The 23,666-nt window shown below is 36.8% G+C and overlaps 1 protein-coding gene across 1 annotated transcript in view; it reads left to right on the top strand.

Moving 5' to 3' along the window:
- LOC144965916 (uncharacterized) overlaps nt 1–23,666 on the top strand; it is a 150,163-nt gene that overhangs the window by 118,621 nt on the left and 7,876 nt on the right. The window contains exon 3 of the mRNA XM_078901764.1: nt 3,059–3,272. Coding sequence (XP_078757890.1) covers nt 3,059–3,272 — 214 coding nt within the window. The remainder of the gene's footprint in view (nt 1–3,058; nt 3,273–23,666) is intronic.

Below are 23,666 nucleotides of genomic sequence, written 5' to 3' on the forward strand. Positions count from 1 at the left end.
GCTTTTTCTGTTACTTTCCAAGACAAGACGATTCATTTTGTTGGTAGGTTTTAGAATAACGAATAAATTGTGACACAGCATGCCTTCCAAATGTTCATATTTACTTCCTTTCAACTTTGGTACAAATTGGTTCATAATTGATGAAGTTGTAGAAATTTTGGTGCGGGACATTAGTTTGAAAAAGCAAGAAGACGTCTAGGTTTAAGATAACTATGATAATGTATTTCAAATGTCTGTGTTAATGTTGTCTGTAATGTTTAGTATCTGTAGAGCTGCGATTATTTCGGGTACCCTGCATGTACTAAAGTTGGCTCTGCTCAAGCCCAGACGGCTGTGGAATTCAATAACACGATGGTTATCTTGTCCAAATATTGTCACTCAATTACAAAATAATCAAATGTAGTTTTCTGTATGAGAGCCAAAATGTATACAAATAATACATCATTTATAATATACACTTTTCTCTAGAAAATTCAATTTGGCGGATAATTTATTCTGTCTGAAAATAACAACAACTGATGTATGACTTTAGATTTTTATATTACAAGGTTTATATTTATTTCTAGTGAGCTTAAAAAATGAGCATTTATCTAAAGCAATGTCGTATATGCTTTCATTGCGCTTTATTTAGTGCTAGTCATGACGTCTTAAAGGCGCTCATAGCATCTTTAAAAAACCCAGACAAAACAGGTACTCATTTTACACTTGACTATGCTAAGATAATGCGAATTAAAAGCCTTCTCCAATGATTCAGCCATATCTGAATACATAACACAAATCAGACTTTCAGACAAGATGACAAAACCGTTATGCGATCAGAGGAGCGCGCATTGGGAACGAGTTCAAAATGTCAAACGGAGGAGTTCATGAATCTTATGTTATACCCTACCAATGACCTCATCTATAACATTTCTTTTCAAAATATATATATATTTTTTTTACAATGATTAGTTTTCAAATCTTATGACTTGACATCAAGAATCATCATTGTTGTCAGGATATCATTACTCGTAAAAATCTAATTTTAGTAAAAAAAAAAAAAAATGTGTCCCGAAGAAAACTATTCCCCCTCCGATTTTTTTTTAATCAAAAGAGCGTAGGATCGCCTCGTCATGCGATTGTAATATCGTGTTTTACCCAAAATTAAATAAAAGCTTTTCTAATGTGTGCAAATGTCTTAAGAGTCACAGAACACGAAACATGGCCATAAGGTATTTCTTATAAATATGGAATTCATTTTCGTATCATTCTTTTATTCAATTGACCTAATTAATTGCCTAAAATAGGTCAACACACTCCAAAACTTGGATCATGAGATACGTTGTCAATGCCTATCCCATCTTTTTGCAACCAATCAATACTTACGCTACATCTGCCGTGCTATGGAAAATATACTTTCTTTAAAACAATTGACCAGAAAACTCGTCCTTCAAATGTCGATCGATTAAAAAACCTATCATCTTGCTAAAAAGTCTCAAACCTGGGACTTCAGTGAAGTCTTCACAGATAAAGTCTCAGGTTTGAGTTTTTAGTAAGGGTCATAATAATCGATCGATCTTTGTCCCAATTGCATTCCTGCCGTCTCCTGGATTGAAACTTAATGTGTATATAATTTTACTGTATTTGTTACTGGCTGAAGAAGGGTTTTAAAACCGAAACGTTCGTGGTTGTTTTATTTTCCGAAGCTGTTATATCAATTTTCCTATTACGGTCCACAGCGTTATTAATAACAATATTAATAATAATAATACTAATAATAATGATGATATAATAATAATAATAATAATAATAATAATAATAATAATAATAATAATAATAATAATAATGATGATGATGATGATGATGAATATGATGATGATGATGATGATGATGATGATGATGATGATGATGATGATGATGATGATGATGATGATAATTATAAAATATTATTAATAATAATAATAATAATAATAATAATAATAATAATAATAATAATAATAATAATAATAATAATAATAATAATAATAATAATAATAATAATAATAATAATAATAATAATAATAACATTAATAACCTTCCAGAAGCTTATCACTTTGACATTGTACTTTCGAACTTTTAAGGAATTTGATTCATTTCTCTTCGTAAAACAAAAACAAATTGGCACACGTCTCAAATGTCTAGTTATTTATTCCATTTTTACCAACACAACCGTTGAAACAAATTATCATTTTGAGTCTACATTAAAAATATTTCTATGTCCTGATCATGATCATATGAAACTAAACGTTCTTTATCTAATTCATTCAGTCATAACACTGGCTGTCAATACCTGCTTAACCACAAGCAGATAGAACATAATTAGCGATTAAATCATTCTATTGGAAACATCAGATATTGAGCATTGTGAGTATTCGTAGGCTTGTTGCAGTTATTTCCCTTATTAGGGAACTTGATATTTCATCAAAAGAAATAACTGTTGCAAAAACAAGTATAATCTAGTATGTCCAAAACTAGTGTCCAAAAAGTGATCCCGGCAAAGTGACCCCAATTGACGGTATTCTAAACCTTGTTTTCCGTGAAATCCATTTTCGACTGTCTCAAATTGTATTTCTGTTATGATTTATCAGTTTCATGCATGGGTCCACAGCATGCCTCATCTACAATTCATTGACCTAATTAATCACCTTTAAGGAGGTTATCCTGAACTCCAAAATTTAATCACATGATGTATTCATTGAGAATATCTTGCTGTAGTCTGAATTAAAAAATACATAAAAAGTTTTTTTTACCAGAAATCTCGTTCAAATATCGGTCAATTACAATATCCTCAATTTGGCAAAAACCCTCAAACCTTGAAACCTTTAAGAGAGCCTTATGCCTTATGTTCAAGAGTTGTTGGCAAGATAGTCATTTTAATCGATCGATATTTGAAGGACGACTTTTCTGGCTAAAATTTCAAAAATGTGTTGTATTTTTTCAGAGTAGGACAGATTCTGACCCATCCCCCCATAACAAATCAATAATTACGTTACTATTAATGACACCCGCCCTGTCCCCCCCCCCCCCCTCCCCAATCCAGGTCACGTGGCGTAAGCTACCCAGCTCTGCCCCGCTGACCATTGGCACCGACAGGTGGGTGAAAGACCAAAGACTCCATGCCGAGCACGTGCCCAATTCATTGCAATGGAATCTAGTCATCGAGGACGTGAAGACGAAAGACAGAGGTCAATACGAGTGTCAGGTCAGTCACCGGAAGTCACTCATACGTCATCGGGTCACTCTACAGGTCACAGGTAAGTTTTCTCTGACACTCCCTTTTCACTCTCCTTTTTTATTCCTACTCGCTCTTCTAATTTTCTCTCTCTTTATTCTTCTCCTCCTCCCCCCCCCCTCCACTTCCTCCTCCTCCTCCTCTTCCTCCTCATCTTTCCCTTCTTATTCTAAATTCCCCGTGATCCGACGATTTTACTCAAGGCTAGAATAAATGATAGGGTATGAGTCCATAAGCCTGTGCATAATGCACAAAAAATATTTGGTATGCAGGGCACAAAATGGATAAAATACACGACAACGTTTTCACTCTCCTTTCTTCCTGCTTCTTTTTTCATTTTCATCCTCCCCTCCTACTCCCCTCCTTCTCATCCTCCTCCTCCCCTCCTCCTCCTCCCCTCCTCCTCCTCCACCATCTCCTCCTCCTCTTCCTCCTCACCCCTCCTCATCTTCCCCTTCCTATTCTAAATTTTCAGCAATCAGACGATTTTACTCAAGGCGAGAATGAATGATAGAGTATCGGTCCTCTCCCTAAAAGCCCGTGCGTTGTGAAAAATGCTTATGGTCTGCTGGGCACAAAATGGATAAAATAAATGTCTCGACAACATAAATTTTCCCACTGTTTCAGAATTGAATGATCATCCCCTCCATAAATGGTTTTTATCTGTCATTGTATGTGATACAATATATATATATATATTATATATATATATATATATATATATATATATATATATATATATATATATATATATATATGTCCATATCCATTAAAGATTGCCAAAGGGTCCCCAGATAACAGAACCACTTAACGTATAAGACGAGGCTTCACACTTGTTTAACATATTTCCTGTTTTTCCACAGAGACAACGCTGGTAACGACCAGTTTTCTTTTTGCACCTGAATACAGCGAGAGAATGCGAGTAAAAAGTCTTTTCTAAGGACTCATCTTTGCGCTGCTCAGAGCGGAACTCCAACTCGTGACCTGCCAGTCCATAGACGAATGTCATACTACTAGACTCAGGTGTAAAATGAGTACCTGTCGTTAACAGCGTTGTCTCCGTCGAAAGAAAGATTGTAATGTCTACGAAAAAGCGTTATGTCCCGTCCCACATAATAAGTGTTGCTGTTGGCTAGGGACCCCTTGTATTGAAAGCGATTTGAGCACATTTAGTGGAGTTTGCGCTATATAAATGCTTAAGTTTTTTTTAGATCGCATAGCCTAACGTTAAGATATGAAGTGAGTAGAAAAGTGCCAGAAGACAATAGAGAATAAAAAATTTTTTCGCGGCGGTGGTGGGGTTTGAACCTGCGACCTTATTGGTACGACAACTCCGCCTGGCAGGTGAGAGCGTGGCTCTACCGTGTGAGCTATCCACGAACACAAAAATATTCGTTTCAAACCCAAAGTCATTTCTAGATCCTCTCTCGCCCACTTCTTGAGATCGCCGATTCGTTCGCCACCATCGCGAAGTAATTTTGACCAGCAGTTAAGCTTAATAGCCAATATTCTCATCACAAACATATAACATAGAAACGATTGAGACATTGAGTATGCTCCGGTGTATGGGGTGAATTTTTAATTCAGAAAAGTGAGTGGAGCAGGCACTTATGTTGGTAACAACAAGATATGAAGTGAGTAGAAAAGTGCCAGAAGACAATAGAGAATAAAAAATTTTTTCGCGGCGGTGGTGGGGTTTGAACCTGCGACCTTATTGGTACGACAACTCCGCCTGGCAGGTGAGAGCGTGGCTCTACCGTGTGAGCTATCCACGAACACAAAAATATTCGTTTCAAACCCAAAGTCATTTCTAGATCCCTCTCTCGCCCACTTCTTGAGATCGCCGATTCGTTCGCCACCATCGCGAAGTAATTTTGACCAGCAGTTAAGCTTAATAGCCAATATTCTCATCACAAACATATAACATAGAAACGATTGAGACATTGAGTATGCTCCGGTGTATGGGGTGAATTTTTAATTCAGAAAAGTGAGTGGAGCAGGCACTTATGTTGGTAACAACAAGATATGAAGTGAGTAGAAAAGTGCCAGAAGACAATAGAGAATAAAAAATTTTTTTGCGGCGGTGGTGGGGTTTGAACCTGCGACCTTATTGGTACGACAACTCCGCCTGGCAGGTGAGAGCGTGGCTCTACCGTGTGAGCTATCCACGAACACAAAAATATTCGTTTCAAACCCAAAGTCATTTCTAGATCCCTCTCTCGCCCACTTCTTGAGATCGCCGATTCGTTCGCCACCATCGCGAAGTAATTTTGACCAGCAGTTAAGCTTAATAGCCAATATTCTCATCACAAACATATAACATAGAAACGATTGAGACATTGAGTATGCTCCGGTGTATGGGGTGAATTTTTAATTCAGAAAAGTGAGTGGAGCAGGCACTTATGTTGGTAACAACAAGATATGAAGTGAGTAGAAAAGTGCCAGAAGACAATAGAGAATAAAAAATTTTTTCGCGGCGGTGGTGGGGTTTGAACCTGCGACCTTATTGGTACGACAACTCCGCCTGGCAGGTGAGAGCGTGGCTCTACCGTGTGAGCTATCCACGAACACAAAAATATTCGTTTCAAACCCAAAGTCATTTCTAGATCCTCTCTCTCGCCCACTTCTTGAGATCGCCGATTCGTTCGCCACCATCGCGAAGTAATTTTGACCAGCAGTTAAGCTTAATAGCCAATATTCTCATCACAAACATATAACATAGAAACGATTGAGACATTGAGTATGCTCCGGTGTATGGGGTGAATTTTTAATTCAGAAAAGTGAGTGGAGCAGGCACTTATGTTGGTAACAACAAGATATGAAGTGAGTAGAAAAGTGCCAGAAGACAATAGAGAATAAAAAATTTTTTCGCGGCGGTGGTGGGGTTTGAACCTGCGACCTTATTGGTACGACAACTCCGCCTGGCAGGTGAGAGCGTGGCTCTACCGTGTGAGCTATCCACGAACACAAAAATATTCGTTTCAAACCCAAAGTCATTTCTAGATCCCTCTCTCGCCCACTTCTTGAGATCGCCGATTCGTTCGCCACCATCGCGAAGTAATTTTGACCAGCAGTTAAGCTTAATAGCCAATATTCTCATCACAAACATATAACATAGAAACGATTGAGACATTGAGTATGCTCCGGTGTATGGGGTGAATTTTTAATTCAGAAAAGTGAGTGGAGCAGGCACTTATGTTGGTAACAACAAGATATGAAGTGAGTAGAAAAGTGCCAGAAGACAATAGAGAATAAAAAATTTTTTCGCGGCGGTGGTGGGGTTTGAACCTGCGACCTTATTGGTACGACAACTCCGCCTGCCAGGCGGAGTTGTCGTACCAATAAGGTCGCAGGTTCAAACCCCACCACCGCCGCGAAAAAATTTTTTATTCTCTATTGTCTTCTGACACTTTTCTACTCACTTCATATCTTGTTGTTACCAACATAAGTGCCTGCTCCACTCACTTTTCTGAATTAAAAATTCACCCCATACACCGGAGCATACTCAATGTCTCAATCGTTTCTATGTTATATGTTTGTGATGAGAATATTGGCTATTAAGCTTAACTGCTGGTCAAAATTACTTCGCGATGGTGGCGAACGAATCGGCGATCTCAAGAAGTGGGCGAGAGAGGGATCTAGAAATGACTTTGGGTTTGAAACGAATATTTTTGTGTTCGTGGATAGCTCACACGGTAGAGCCACGCTCTCACCTGCCAGGCGGAGTTGTCGTACCAATAAGGTCGCAGGTTCAAACCCCACCACCGCCGCGAAAAAATTTTTTATTCTCTATTGTCTTCTGGCACTTTTCTACTCACTTCATATCTTGTTGTTACCAACATAAGTGCCTGCTCCACTCACTTTTCTGAATTAAAAATTCACCCCATACACCGGAGCATACTCAATGTCTCAATCGTTTCTATGTTATATGTTTGTGATGAGAATATTGGCTATTAAGCTTAACTGCTGGTCAAAATTACTTCGCGATGGTGGCGAACGAATCGGCGATCTCAAGAAGTGGGCGAGAGAGGGATCTAGAAATGACTTTGGGTTTGAAACGAATATTTTTGTGTTCGTGGATAGCTCACACGGTAGAGCCACGCTCTCACCTGCCAGGCGGAGTTGTCGTACCAATAAGGTCGCAGGTTCAAACCCCACCACCGCCGCGAAAAAATTTTTTATTCTCTATTGTCTTCTGGCACTTTTCTACTCACTTCATATCTTGTTGTTACCAACATAAGTGCCTGCTCCACTCACTTTTCTGAATTAAAAATAGCCTAACGTTACATCTTAAAAACAATATTTGTTGAGGATAATCCTGTACCATTACATAGGTATGCATCTAGATGATATGTTATCACTGTTGCTCCAAAACATCTAAGAACAAAATGCAAGGCAGATGTCTCGTATGTTGGAATTCCTCCCAAATATCAAAAAAGCAATGAATACGCAATGAAATTACCTTTGTTTTTGCTGATGAGATAACAATTAGTTAACGAGAGCATTTACATTGATCACCATCTGAGAAACACATGCTTACTTGGCGTTCTCCCAGATATAAAAAAAATAGATAAGAAAAGAAAGGAGGATGAGGTATTGTTGTTGTTTTGTTTTATTTTGATATTTGAACATTTACTACAGCAATTAATTCTTATAAAAATACAATTCAGCGCGATACATTCTACTTGATACAATATGATATCATAGACATACGTATATACATATATATGTGTGGCTGTGTGCTCTTGTGATACGACACTCGCTTTCGGATCGGTAGGTCCTTGGTTCAAGCCTCACTCGGCGAATAGTTGAGTCCTTGGAAAAGAGACTCACATTCTCTCACCGTACTCAGTTGAAAAATGAGTGCATGGCCGTTAACAACGTTGTCTCTGTCCGAAAAAAATTTAATATCGCCTAAAAGACTTAATGTTTCGTCCTACATGTTAAGTGTTGCTGTTGACAAGGAACTCTTTGTAAAGCCCTTTGAGCAAGTTAAGTGGATTTTGCGCTATATAAAATCTCTATTGAATTTAACTTCATATATATATATATATATATATATATATATATATATATATATATATATATGTATATATATATATATGAATATATACACACACATACACACATACATATATATATATATAATTGTGTGTGTGTGTGTTTGTGTGTGTGTATATATGTTCGCGTTTGTCTGCATATACATAGCCTTATTTGCTCAGTTTGGGCAGCATGAGTTATTCCCGTTGGAGTTTTTTAAAAAATAGAATATCTATATTTATTTATGGAGAATGCCAAGATGACTGTATCTAACGATGCTGTGAGAGAAAGAGAGATAGGGAGGGAAAGAAAGAGAGAGAGAGAGAGAGGAGGAGAGAGAGGAGGGAGGAGGGAGAGAGAAGAGGAGAGAGAGAGGGAGAGAGAGAAGAGAGAAGAGGACGAGTGAGGCAGAGAGAGAGAGAGAGAGAGAGAGAGAGAGAGAGAGAGAGAGAGAGAGAGAGATTATCTCAGCCTATACCTTGTCACTGCCGACATTTTATGATGTGTTATTGTAAACAGCAGGTTAAAGAGAAGAAGCAAAGTTGAAAAACACAGCAATTAAGTGCATAACACTTTCCTTGTTTTTTAAAAGTATCAAATGCGGATTCAATGAAATGACGCAATTAAGCCGTTCACCTGTCCGACTAAGTGTCATGTGACACGTTGATCTGCACCTCTTTATTAAAGTCATTTTTAAATAGATTTTTAATAATTGTGCATCATTTTAAAGACAGGTTTTTAAGATTCCGTTATGGGCTCTGCTTTTATCATTTATCTTCTTCTATTTATTTTTTTCTTATTTCTCCTCCTCCTCCTCCTCCTCCTCCTCCTCCTCCTCCTCCTCCTCCCCCTCCTTTTCCTTCCTCTTTCTCTTCCTCTTCTTCTTCTTCTTCTTCTTCTTCTTCTTCTTCTTCTTCTTCTTCTTCTTTTTCTTCTTCTTCTTCTTCTTCTTCTTCTTCTTCTTCTTCTTCTTCTTCTTCTTCTTCTTCTTCTTCTTCTTCTTCTTCTTCTTCTTCTTCTTCTTCTTCTTCTTCTTCTTCTTCTTCTTCTTCTTCTTCTTCTTCTTCTTCTTCTTCTTCTTCTTCTTCTTCTTCTTCTTCTTCTTCTTCTTCTTCTTCTTCTTCTTCTTCTTCTTCTTCTTCTTCTTCTTCTTCTCTCCTACTACTACTCCTCCTCCTCCTCCTCCGCCTCCTCCTCCTCCCCTCCTCCTCCTCCTCCTCCTCTCCTCCTCCTCCTCCTCCTCCTCCTCCTCCTCCTCCTCCTTCGTCTCCTTTTTCTGGTATCGCGTTCTAGGCTCGTTGTTGTAATGGACATACTCTTAAATCAACGCATAATACTGTGTATAACAACAATGTTAAATCTGGCCCATAATTGCGAACGGTGATCAGACCTACAAATGTGTGCACCAAGGTCACACATGTTAATATATAGCTGTAGCAAGAAATAATAAATTAAATATAAGTGAATTTTGTGTAATTATATCCGTTCTGATAGAAAGAAAGAAATTGAGCTTTTATATAGCGCAATATCCACTAAATGTGCTCAAAGCGCTTTACAAGGGGTCCCTGGTCAACAGCAACATTTAACATGTAGGACGGGACATAGCTAGACGGCCTAATCAATTTGTAAAAAGATAATGACACTGGTAACGACCAGTTTTCTTTTTGAACACGAATACAGCGAGAGAATGCGAGTAAAGAGTCTTTTCTAAGGACTCATTTGAGCCGCTCAGAGCGGAACTCCAACTCGGGACCTGCCGGTCCAAAGACGAATGTCATACTACTAGACTCAGGTGTAAAATGAGTACCTGATCGTTAACAGCGTTGTCTCCGTCGAAAGAAAGATTGTAATGTCTACTAAAAGGTGTTATTATGTCCCGTCCTACACGATAAGTGTTGCTGTTGGCTAGGGACCCTTTGTATATAATGCGCTTTGAGCACATTTAGTGATCTTGCACCATATAAATGCTTAATGTTTTTTAAAATATCTCTTAGCCTAATGTTACCTCTTAAAAACAATGATATTGATAAACTGCCACAGATCACCTAGTCTTCAAATAGTTGACAAACGTTCATCCATCTCTACATCCAGACATAATAGCGATGTTAAACGTGGGGTCACTAGAGAGTTAGATGAGACAGAAATGTCGGTAACTCAAATTAGCTGTGGTTACTAAACTCTGAAAAAATACCTTAATTAAATAGACACAAAAATGATTTTAAAAAAACAACAACTTCATTATATCCTGTTTCTAATACAAAAAAAAACTACATTACAGAATCGTGCGTCTGCAAACAAGATGAAAGGATGTAATGGAGGAATCGCAGACCGTTTTTGATTACGTTTTCATTTGATAGCAAATATAAGGATATTTTTTACGATTAGCGATTGATTGGGTCAGGAGAAAAGCGGCCAAACAATGACAAAATGCTTTTCTTTGTAGTTGTCCAGAACACATTTTCCTTCGAATAGAGGATGAATTAAAATGATTGATCTCCTACCTGTTAAAATAATTAAACATGAGACTTCGAGGATATATCAGGTTTAAAATTTGACCTGCTGTGGAAGGTTTTAATCTATGGACATATTGTGTGAGTCACCGTCACAAAATGCTATTATATCGGGATGAGCAAGATGACAAAAGGTGACTTTTAAAAACAACCCAAAAACCTTGAGCTTTTATATAGGGCAATGTTCACTAAACGTGCTCAAAGCGCTTTACAAATGTTCCCTGCCTAACCAACAGCAACACGTAACATGTAGAACAAGACATGACGCCTGTTAGACGATATTACAATTTTTTTTCCGACAGAGACAGAGCTGTTAACGACCAGATACTTATTTTACACCCTGAGTACGGTGAGAGAATCTGAGTAAAGAGCCTCTTCCAAGAACTCAATTATGCACCGGGCGAAGCTTGAACTCAGGACCATCCGATCCGAAAGCGAGCGTCACACCACAAGACCACACAGCTTAACAGTCAAAATATTGTAAATAGGACTTTTAAAACCTGTGAGCTATTGAATGCCCTGTGATTCATTCTCCTCAATCAAACGAAAAACTCCAACACAGTTTTAATTCAGCTATACTCTGAGAAAAAAAAACGTATGTGTGACCTGGCCTCAACACAGTAATTTGTCGGGATAAACTAGAAGATGGAAGAGACGAGATAGGGAGTACGAGGGAAGGAAAGTATTGGATATATACAATGAGCGGGAAAGAGGTAAAAGACTAGTGCGGGGCGGTCCTTGGCAAGCTTAAGGACCACGGTCCTACGGTCCTTGGGAAATGAAGACCGCAAGGACCGGTCTCTAGACCGGTCCGTTCATTCTTGAACCGTTAAAGACCGCTACACGATGAAAACCGTGGCCTACAGGAGTAAAACACACGGAGTAGTCACACTCATTTCAAATTGTAACCTAATTAGAGAAGAGGGGTGATGCCTTCTTTATTTGCTCACCGTACTTCATTGTTACTTCGATAATTTAATAAAATTTGAAATTTATCCCCATTAACGGAGATAATGGCATCGCCCAAGGCGTTGTTCGGGTTGGTCGTGGCGTTGATACACACACGCAACTCCTACCCCCCCCCCCCCCTCCCCCCCCCCCACACACACACACACATTAGAGGGCAGCGAGCATTGAAGAGTAAGAGAGAGACGTGAAGTTATAATAAGAGGGGGTGGATGAGGTAATAAGAGGGGTCGATGGTGACTTTTCGCCAGATCTAACAAACTCAGCTACCCATTCATTGCTGAGTAGACAGGGATTCAGAAAAAAATCGACTGCACCGGGATCGATCTCTGGCCCTTTGCGTATAAAGAGAGTGCTCTATCAACTGAGCTATCGGGGTCCCCAAATATTCTATTGGACCTTTTAAAAATACAGACGTTATAACTGGGTTTTTTGGACGGAAGAAACTAATGAAACTCATATTACTTGATTAGTTAAAACACCAAACGAAATTTTAATATTATTGTATTATTTTAAATGACAACAATGCGATAGAAAGGAGTGGCGACAAGAGATGGACAAAAGAAAACAAAAAATCAGACTTGCAACTTGCTAGGTTCGACACACACACACACACACACACACACACACACACACACATCTTTAGTAGTCACATACATTTCAAACAATAACCCATTAGAGAAGAGGGGTCATGCCTTCATCATAGATCATTGTCATTGCGATCATTATGGTGTAGTAAATTTTGAAATTTACCCCGTATAATGGAATCGTCCAAGGCGTGCGCCTCCTGTTCCCCCCATCTCACACACGAAAGGGCGGTTTGCGGAGTGGAGGGAGGTGGTCGTCTGCCTCTATGGTCGTCTGTGTCGTTTAGTGTATGGCAAAGGGGGTTGGGTGCGATTAATTAAGTGGGATGGGTGGTGATTGGTGGAAGATAGGCAAAGGACCGAGGCAACGAATCGCTGGGGAAGTAGTATGGCGCGAGACCGTTGAAAGGTGATAAGAAGTGAGGACCGCCGGCGGTCTTCCTCTTTGGGACTGGACCACGGTTCACAGCTAAAAGACCGTGGGACCGGTCCTCGGTCCGGTCCTCAGCGCGGCACTATAAAAGACTAGATGGTTGGATAGGGTAAAGGACGATGTGAACGAACTAGTCCTGGAGGACGAGATTGCTATGAATTAAGATACATGGAGATGTGGCATTCATTATGGCAACCCTGAAAAATGTGGGATAAGCTGAAAGAAGAAGAAGAAGAAGAAGAAGAAGAAGAAGAAGAAGAAGAAGAAGAAGAAGAAGAAGAAGAAGAAGAAGAAGAAGAAGAAGAAGAAGAAGAAGAAGAAGAAGAAGAAGAACTAGAAGATGGAAAAAAAAACTGTCGAACTTGGTATTTGAGAAGTCTTTAAAGCGGTCCCAGTTTTGAGAATTCTGACAACAGATGGTCATTTTAATCAATCGATATTTGAAGGACGAGTGTTCTGGACAATCTGTTAAATACGTTCATTTTTTGGAGTGGGGGTACCGAGAGCTCAGTTTAGGTAAAACTCCAGGTTGGAGTCGATGTTATTTTTTCTGATAATCCTGTCCATCCAAGACTGATTAGGTAGGTGGGTCTGTTTGATCTAGCGGAAAGTACTTTGCTAAAGACGAGCGTCCTATCCAAAGAGTAGCAAGCAGTTGCCATTCTTCGTTTCACAGTATTGAATCTTGGATAAACATCTGAGTCCATGGCCTTCAGGAAGATAGGTACGGCGGAATACAAACAATAGGTGGTGGTGGGGGGGGGGGGGGGGGGGTTATTCGGAGACAAAACATCAGTGGTGGGTCAAATGTTTTAAAATAACATTTTCTAGCCAAAACCTTTAAAGGATGTTTTGTTAGTTATGGCACTAAGTATCGAAAGTACAAATTGCCAACCCAAGATTAGCTGTCATATTTTTGTCTGGGCAATCAAATATCACATGATTGAAATGTATATTACATATACTGTATATCGTTTTTCCATGTACTGGAGTATAACAGAGAGATCATAAAATCAATCGAAAACCAATGATATATCATAGATGACGTGGATAATGGAAAAGAATCATGGTGGACACGGTTATTTTAGAAGTAAACAAATAAATGAAATAAATAAATAAATAAATAAATAAATAAATAAACGAATAGATAAATGGAAAAATGAATAAATGAATGAACAAAATAGATTAAAAATTAGACACATAACTAAATTACAAATAAATAAGTAAATAAATAAAATAGAATAGATAAATAAGCCAATTATAATATAAATCATTTCATCCCAAATCTTGGAAACTCCTATCATTTCATCATGGTAAAAATACAATCGTTGAATCAGATATTTGAACTTATGAATAAAAAATTGTTTCAACGATTGCACAATGTTTCCACTCAATTTATTGACTTGAGCTAAGGATGAAAAGATGGCTGATTGGCTGTCTGAAATAATCTTTTGGTGCACATGAATACAAATCAAATGCAAAAATTAAATATGGAATTTCAAATAAGTGGGGCTTTCTGATATGTTTTCATTAAGATTTAGAAGCAAATCATATTTCTGTCTAATAGGATCACTATAGCTACTTGAATTCAATGCAAAATAAAGTCATTTATAATTCATTTGTTACCAAATATATACGAATCCTATTTTGAAATTTGGAATAACAGTATTCTTTTACTTTTATGGGATGATTTAATTTGATATTTTTAGCTTGCTTTAACATACACTCGCATGCTCGTAGTGTTAAGTGGTTCTCTAAGATTAACTCATTTAATAAATCCTAAGTCATGAAACAATCCCCTAATATTCTTTGCTCTATATACTTACTATTTCAGTATATAAATAATCTTAACAATTTACCGATTGGAGACGATAGGTCACATTTACAACTCATGCCTAAAACAGACAGTATTAAACGGCTAGCCAAGAAAATCTCACTTATTACTTTTAACCCGGAAGTAAAATCAATGCGAGTGTTTTACTGAACGTCATATAATGGCAAGAAGTCACCATGGGGTTACTTTAAATAAAATTGAGGGGGAATGTCGAAAAATCCCCAACCCCCCTACCTTTTTTAAAAAAAAGGAACCAAAAAAGAAAAGAAAAACTCTTGGAGAGGCACATTTGGAATGGTTTGACATTGAAAATGGTTGTTGGGTAATAAATCTTGTAAAAATCTCATTTTCAAAATGGATTCATGTCATTTAGCTTTTCTATGGTGAAATGAACTTTGAACTGAGGAGCTCCTTCTCAGAGTACAAATCTGACGTACTCTGAAATAAAACACGAATTTAGGATTTTGGCCAGAAAACTCGTCCTTCGAATTATATCGATCGAACAATATGACCCTCATCTTGACAAAACATTTCAAACTTGAGTGTTACTTGAGGACTTCGCAAGACCTATGTTTGAGAGTTTTTTTTGTTTTTTTTTTTTTTTGTTTTTTTTTTTTTGTTTCATTTAAAATTTTAATCTATCGATATTTGAAGGAAGAGTTTTCAGGCCAAAATTTTAAGTACGTGCTTTTTCCCCAGAGTACAATAGAAATATGATACTATATAAGAAGTCGGGGAGAAGTGGCTCTCGACAGACTAGAATTTGAAGCGACTTTTTTGGGGGTCGTGGATAGCTCATACGGTAGAGTCACGATCTGCCCGGCCAGGCGGAGTTGTCGTACCAGTTAAGGCCGAGGGTTCGAGCCCCCATCGCCGCCGCGAAGTTTTTATTCTCTTTTGCCTTCTGGCACTTCCCAACTCACTTCATTTCGTGTTATTACCATATAGCGACACAAAGCGACACCCATAGAGTTTAAGTCTTTGAAGGTCTGTTCCACCACACACAAATCGTGGCGTCAAATTCATTAATTTGGCTTCATTATACTAATAAAATATAGGGATATTTTTAAAAAAATTATTAATAAAAGTATTTGCGATATCCAATCAAATCTTCCAAAGCTTTAATTAAAAGAAGGAAATCAGATCAGATGTTATTTTTAAATTTTTAAATTTATGCCTATCGTATCCAGAAAAATAAAATTTAATTCAGAATAAAAGATGTAGATCTAGAACGGATTTATCTCAATTTTGATTGAGACAAAGGGGATAGAGAAGTTCGATAAGAAAAACAAAATAAAACTATGAGGGTGTTTAGAAACTAGTTACGCGAATGGTTCACTCAGCCCTAGTGCATTGGTTTTTACTCTCTCTCTCTCTCTCTCTCTCTCTCTCTCTCTCTCTCTCTCTCTCTCTCTCTCTCTCTCTCTCTCTCTGTGTCTCTCTCTCTCTCTCTCTCTTATATATATATATATATATATATATATATAATATATATATAAATCCTTCTATCTCTCATTATATATATATATATATATATATATATATATATATATATATATATATATATATATATATATATATATATATATATATCCTTCTCTCTCATTATATATATTATTAGATATATCTTCTCTCTCATTATATATATTATTAGATATATATATATATATATATATATATATATATATATATATATATATATATATATATATATATCACTATCTATCTTCCCAATTTCTCTCCCTCGGCCCAGCGGAGACAGTCGTTACCAGTTGCGACCAGGGCTTGGCTTGCAGACACCGTCTTATTTCATCATCTGTTTTCATCAAGCGCTCCATTCCCATTTTCATAAGAAAATTACAAAAATTAAAAATCAACAAAATGCTTTTTGAAAACCTTCCATTTTGTCTTAGTCCCCTTCATTGGTAATTTTTTAAAATGCATAATCCAATGCTAAATTTTAATCAAATGGACCAAAAACAAACAACAAAATTCTAATGGCAAGATGAATAAATATATTTACTGATATTTCTGTCAGAAAAAACACATAGCCGTCTATTTAAAATTTGTGACAGAAAACTCATTCTTGCAAAGTGTATAGGTTTGAGTGTGTGGGTTTTCTGGCCAAATTTGTAAATACACATTTTTTCCCCAGAGTGCGCAGATTTCTGAATAACGTTATGATTCAATTACACTCGAGTACGGTTTCTCGATCTCGGTTTACTCGAACATACGGTTTTATTAAACTCATTAGAATGTTATAATTTTTTTCCTTATTATTGTAAAGCACTTTGAGCACGTTTAGGGTTTATTGCGCTGTATAAAAAGTTCAAGTTTTTTTTATTGTTAGTATTTGTCCACGGTTTCCTCGACCTTTTTTGCATGTCCCGAGGAGTTCGAGAAAATCGTGCTCGAGTGGATGGTTTATTCTGTCCGACCTCTCATAAAAATCATCTTTAGATATCATTGTGATGATAATCTTGTTTTAATGAAGTTATTATTGTATTCAATTGCCATTCCGGCGGTTACAGTAGATCAATAGAGCAACGGGCCATCAGACCAGACAACCAATTTCCCAGCTCGTAATATAATATATTGTTTTTTTCTATGTTCCGCGTTGTGCTCTTGTATCGTGATACTAAAACATTCGCTTTCGGACCGGTAGGTCTCTAGTTCGAGTTTCCGAATGATGCAATGCGTTTAGTTAAAATGCTCACCTGCCTGTCGGTTTTTTGAATCGTGACAATATACGAAATTAGTGTTATCTTTAATGTTCATAATCTGGTTAAGAGAATCAAGTGAGAACAAATCTTTCAACTGACAATCTAAGGGCTAACCCACACTGGAGACTGACTCCGACGACCCGTCCACTGCCGTCTTCCAGATAAAGACGTCGGGCACAGACAGAATACTAAGAATAAAGAGAAGAGCCGCTAGACCTACCCGTACCAAGCTCGAACCCCCCCCCCCCCCAAAAAAAAAAAATAAACAAAAAAAAAACAAAAAAAAACAAACCCCAAAATGACAGAGGTCGTCGGGTGCTTGGTATGGGTAGGTCTAGCGGATCTTCTCTTTACTCTTAGTATTTTGTCCGTGCCCAACGTCTTTATTCATCTCATAGGGGAAAATTGTCTTTAGGGTCTATTCCAAGGGAATCAGCCGCAGTGCATCGGGGCAAATTGAGCTAGGGCGAGGTGAACACCTTGCTAAAGGCCACACAGCGCAGCGGCGGTGATCGAACTCGGTACTTTTCGGGTACGAAGCAAAGACCGTACCACTGAGCCACGTTGTCCTTTAATATGTAACCTTTTCACTTTATATTCATTGTCCGGAGGACTGCTTACACACTTCCAGTGATTTTTGGACCGGACATAATAACCTCTGCTTCCCATTAATATTCTAAAAGGTCTTCTAAAATTTCGCTGTAAAACGACGATCTGGCAGCCAACAGCGCCATCCCAACCGGAAAATAAATTGTAAGATTGCCTATCAGTCGTCATATCTCGTCCTACATATTAATTATTACTGTTAGCTTGGGGGGGGGGGGGGGTCCCGATAGCTCAGTTGGCAGAGTAATCATTTCACACGCAAAGGGACCGAGATCGATCACGGGTGCAGTCGAGATATTTTTTTACTGACCCCATAATCTGTCCACCTAGCAGTGGTTGGGGAGCTGGCTCTGTAAGATCTGGCGGAATGCACTTTGCATAATGTACTAGCGTCCTATCCTAAGGGTGGGTTTAAGTCAAAATTAAAAGGAAAAATGGAGCAATACCAAATTTTGAAATACAAAATTCAAAACAAAACAAGAAACAAATAAACAAACAAAAAATCAAAACAAAATTACTCAATTTTCAAACTTACACAAAGAATTTGTAGCCTGGTTCTTTTCTAATTTAGATAGGATTCAACAGTCTGATGTGACGTCTGCCCAGCAACCAGCAGTTTGGTTCTAAACAAAGAAAATCTGTACTTCTTATTCTTCATGCTGGCTAGAACTTTTTCACATGTCATGTGATCAGAATGTATACAATTCAAAACATGATCAGTTTTTTAATGATTTTCTCCTCTGGATACACTTTTATGCTCGTTGGAGAAGTATTTCATAAGGGCGTCCGCCATTGTTCCGATAGTTTAGAACCAGTTACTAAGTTACTATGCGTCATTACGAGGGAAGTGACGTTTGACACTTGCGTTAATGCGATAATCGCCAAATGGACGCGTGAGAATTAGCCATAATTCAACTGATTGCCATAACACAAATAAAGGACGGTGAACCTGTATGGGTGCGCATGCGTGTTCGATGTATATACACCGTGTACTGAAATCTTTTGTTTGGAAGTATCTTTGTTCTCATTTTCTTTCTTTCTTTCTTTTTTTTTTTTTTTTTTTTTTTTTTTTGTTTGAGCTTGAGGGGGGGGGGGGGGGTTCTTCCCACTATGTTTATTGTCAGATTCATCAATGGAAAGAGGATACAGCACAAGAAACAATAAACTACTTAGTATTTTTAGGTCAATCTATTTTCCATGTCTGTATTAGGTAGGGCTTAGAACTGGTAAAAGACTTGACAAGCACTGTTTATGCGACTTCCAAGTTACCTGGTCTTTTCTTAACGGTTAGTTACAGGGTTACAAGATTAATTATTCAAAAAATGTCAAAACCAAGTTACATAATAATGACAATTGGTATGAAAATTATAAACTTTTCCAAGCATTATTTTCTCCTGTTTCATTGTACATATCAGAGATAATAAATGTGACCCTTCGCCTCAAAACGGTATTAAGTCGGGATGCTTAAGATGTTGAAAATTGAATTTATAGAAAGAAATATCAGACTTGTGTTGAGTTTGTATCTTTTATTGAGGAGAATGGATACCATATTCTAGGGTGCTAATGCCAACAATTTATATTTTTGACCAGTTTAACATTTAATTCGGCTTTTAAGCATTTGGTTCGCTCCGACATAAAACCGTTTTGAGACGATGGGTCACAAATCGTAATATTCTTATCCCACTGCCACGATTAGTGTCTTGATTAAATAAAGAATTAACCTCATCAAGCCGTTTAATTGTGAAAATTCGAAAATTGTTGGAAAAGGCTATGTGTTACTTTGTCGATAAAATTGATGAAATATGAAGAATATTGATCATGAATTGTTCTATGGGGAAACCTGATTGGTTTTGATAATAAAACGTCCAACTCGGGGTTTGAGGTTCGTTCCCCGCGCGAGACTGGCAGAGATTATGAGATGGATTGCTTCTTGTAATGTTATTTCTCCCTTTTCTGGCATTGTTTCATAATATACATACATTTTCATACAAATTGCAATCATGTTTCTTTCATCTTACGTCTCATACACGTTAAGCCTTGTTATTGTTTGTTTTGTATTCATGTTTTATCTTGTTATCTTGTGACAAAGAATGACACAATTTTACTTGTTTTCTTTGTCTTGAGATAATTTAAAGGACTATATCTACATATATATACATGATGTTTCTTAGGCGCATTACGAGTCTTTTCATCAGAGACAACACATGAGTACGGCGAGAAAGTACACGACAAAGAGCATTATCCAAAGACTCAACATTGCGTTGTTCGCAGTGGCACTTTAAACACTGACCTATTTGTTTATCTGTCTATCTACTTATCTCTCCGTCTATCCATCTATCTATCTATATATAAATATATATATATATATATATATATATATATATATAAAATTGTTGTGACTCCATCAAAAGTTGGATGCTTGCAAATAAGCTATTGTTGAATGAAGACAAAACTGAAGTTGTTTTGATGGGAACTCAGCACAAATTAACGTCTTTCCAATTTTCAAATCCTACTCTAACTATATCTGATTCTGATATTTCTATTTCTGAAAAGGCTAAAATTTAGGTGTCATTCTGGATAGTTCTTTGTCTATGGATCAGCATATAAACAATAATGTGAAAATTATGTACTTTGAGCTCCGTAGAATATCACAGATGAGGTCGTTTTTACCTTTCAACACCTTGAAGATAATTGTCTCTGCATTGGTCTTGTCACGTCTTGACTACTGCAATTCACTGCTCGCTGGTCTCCCTAATAACAAAATAAACAAGCTCCAGAGAGTACAGAATTGTGCAGCTAGGTTAGTCCTGGGAAAATCTCATTACGATGATACAAAGGACATGCTTCGCATCCTCCACTGGCTGCCAGTCCGGGCTAGAATTGAATATAAAATAGCCCTTATCTGCTTTGGTTTATTTGAGTCTTCTGTCCCTCTTTACGTTCAACACTTTACTCCAATCATACGTACCTCTGAGAAATCTTAGATCCCACGATTCAAAATTGATTTTGTACAATCTGCGTGATTCTGAATTGATCGTTAAATAAAGTAAAAGGTTTTTGGGCAGACTGAAATATACCCTGGTATCATTACATTCGGAACGCTGTTAGATTGAAAATAGTTGGCTTTTAAGTTCTAATGTCAATTGAGACGGCACCCTGGTAATGTGTGTGTCTCAAGATCAAATTATTGTAAGGCCCTTTTAAGTTATCTTTTTACTTGTCTTTTTCATGTATTGGTTGTGTGAATGTTCGTGTGTTTGTGTGTGTGTGTGTGTGTGTGTGTGTATTATGTGTAAAGTGTGTATCGGTGTTGTTTTTTTTCCTTAGTTTTTAGAAATCTCCTTTGGGTGTTTTTGTTTATTTTTTCGGTGACTTATTTTCGTTGCATGATTGGTTTAATAAGAAAACGTCAAAATGGGGGTTTGAGGTTCGTTCCCACGCGAGACTGGCAGAGGTTATGAGATGGATTGCTTGTTGTAATGTTATTTCTCCCTTCTTTGGTATTGTTTCATAATATACATACATTTTCATACAAATTGCAATCATATTTGTTATCTTACGTCTCATACACGTTAAGTCTTTTTATTGTTTGTTTTATACTTATGTTTTATCTTGTTATCTTTTGACAAAGAAAGACACAATTTTACTTGTTTTCATTGTCTTGAGATTATAATTTAAAGTAATATCTACCACCGCGCTCAAAGTGCTTTAAGAGAAGTTTCAAGCAAACAGACACTCTTAACATAGAGGATGAGACATGATGTTTCTTAGTAGCATTACGACATTTATCATCAGAGACAACACATGACTACGGCGAGAAAATACCAGAAAAAGAAGACTATTCAAATACTCAACTTTGGGTTGTTCGCAGTGGAACTCTAAACACTGACCTATTTGTTTGTCCATATATCTATCTAATTATCTCTCCATCGATCTATTTATTTATCTATCTAACTATCCATCTATGTGGATGAGTGTATATATATATATATATATATATATATATATATATATATATATATGTATATATAAATCTATCTATCTATCTATCTATCTATCCATCCATCTATCATCTTCATCAGTCAGCACGACAATGTCACATTCATTGTAACATCTTGAATTTTCTAACAGAAAACTGCAAATTCTTTGAAAACTCAACTTCAAGTCTCTTTTTTTTTACAATCTGCGTGATTTTGAATTGATCGTTAAATCAAGTAAAAGGTTTTTGGGCAGACTGAAATATACCCTGGTATCATTACATTGGGAACGCTGTTAGATTGAAAATAGTTGGCTTTTAAGTTGTAATGTTAACTGAGACGGCGCCCTGGTAATGTGTGTGTCTCAAGATCAAATTATTGTAAGGCCCTTTTTAAAGTTATTTTTTCTTGTCTTTTTAATGTTTTGTTTGTGTGAATGTATGTGTGTGTGTGTGTGTGTGTGTCTGTGTGTGTGTGTTTGTATGTGTGTGTGCGTGTGTTATGTGTAAAGTATGTATTGGTTTTGTTTTTGTTTCATTGGTTTTTAGAATCTCCTTTGGGTGTTTTTGTTTATTTTTTCAGAATTTTTATTTTGGTGGGATTTATTTCGTTGCCATGTTTTTGTTTTTCTTCTGAACTGTTTTTTCTAGAGACGGGTGGGGTGGGGGGTTTATTGTTTTAGTTTTTGTGTGTGTATCTTATATTTTCTTCTTTTTTTGACTTTCTTTTGTGGGGTTTTGTTATTCTATGGTCTGAAAGCAGGGGTATCTGATACAATTACAAAAAAAAACGCTACTCACCACTTCAAACCGATTTATTGTGGGGTTAGCGAGTTGCCAAAAGTAATTTTGATATTAACCAGTTAAATACCTTACTCCGAAACGTCCCGTTTTAAAAGGAAATTGGCCAGCAATCTCGTCCTTCAGTTATTGATCCATCTAAATTGCCCTCATCTTGGCAAACGCTCTCAAACCTGGGACTTTGCGAAGTCCCGGGTTATTAATTTCGCATAAAAAGCGTCATGTCTCGTCCTACATGTTACCTGTTGCAGTTTGCTTGTGACTCCCTAGAGCATGTTTAGAGAATATTGTTTCATACAATGCTCAATTTATTTATTAATGATGAAAAGGAGATTCAGAAGGCTTTGAAAGCCACTCCTTTAATTGTTCCCAATAAGACATTTTAACTTAGTTTTGAAATTATATTAATAACCATCGTATTAGTTATTGATATCTAATCAAACCAAACAAATTACCGATTTGACGTGTTTGTTCTCGTATTATAACACATGCACAATATCAAAATGGATTTTATACGGGGTAATGATATTAATCACCCTAAAATCACTAATTTAAGTTATCTAGAAATTAAAATAAAGCAGTGAAAACAAGACAAAAAATATTTGAAAAGAAGGAGAAAAAGAAAAAAGAAAAAGAAATGAAAACAATAATAAAATAAAACACGAAAACGAAAAGAAAAAAACACCTGATCGATCTATTCTTGTATAAAATTAGATCTATGAGCGTCTGCTCATATTTCATTCTGCGCGCTTTTATTTTATACTGTGTTAGTATAAATATATAAACGCATAAAACTATAGACTACAGACATAGACACGCCTGGTCATAAAACTATTTTTATTAAGACATACAAATGGATACATAAATAAAATAATATTATGAATCCATGTAGAAGTTACAAAAGAGCTCAATTTTAAAAAATTACAGATTCAGTAGTAAA

This window comes from Berghia stephanieae, chromosome 2, assembly GCF_034508935.2.
Source record: "Berghia stephanieae isolate SIO BIC M18660-M18661 chromosome 2, UCSD_Bste_1.3, whole genome shotgun sequence".
Lineage (NCBI taxonomy): Eukaryota > Metazoa > Mollusca > Gastropoda > Nudibranchia > Aeolidiidae > Berghia > Berghia stephanieae.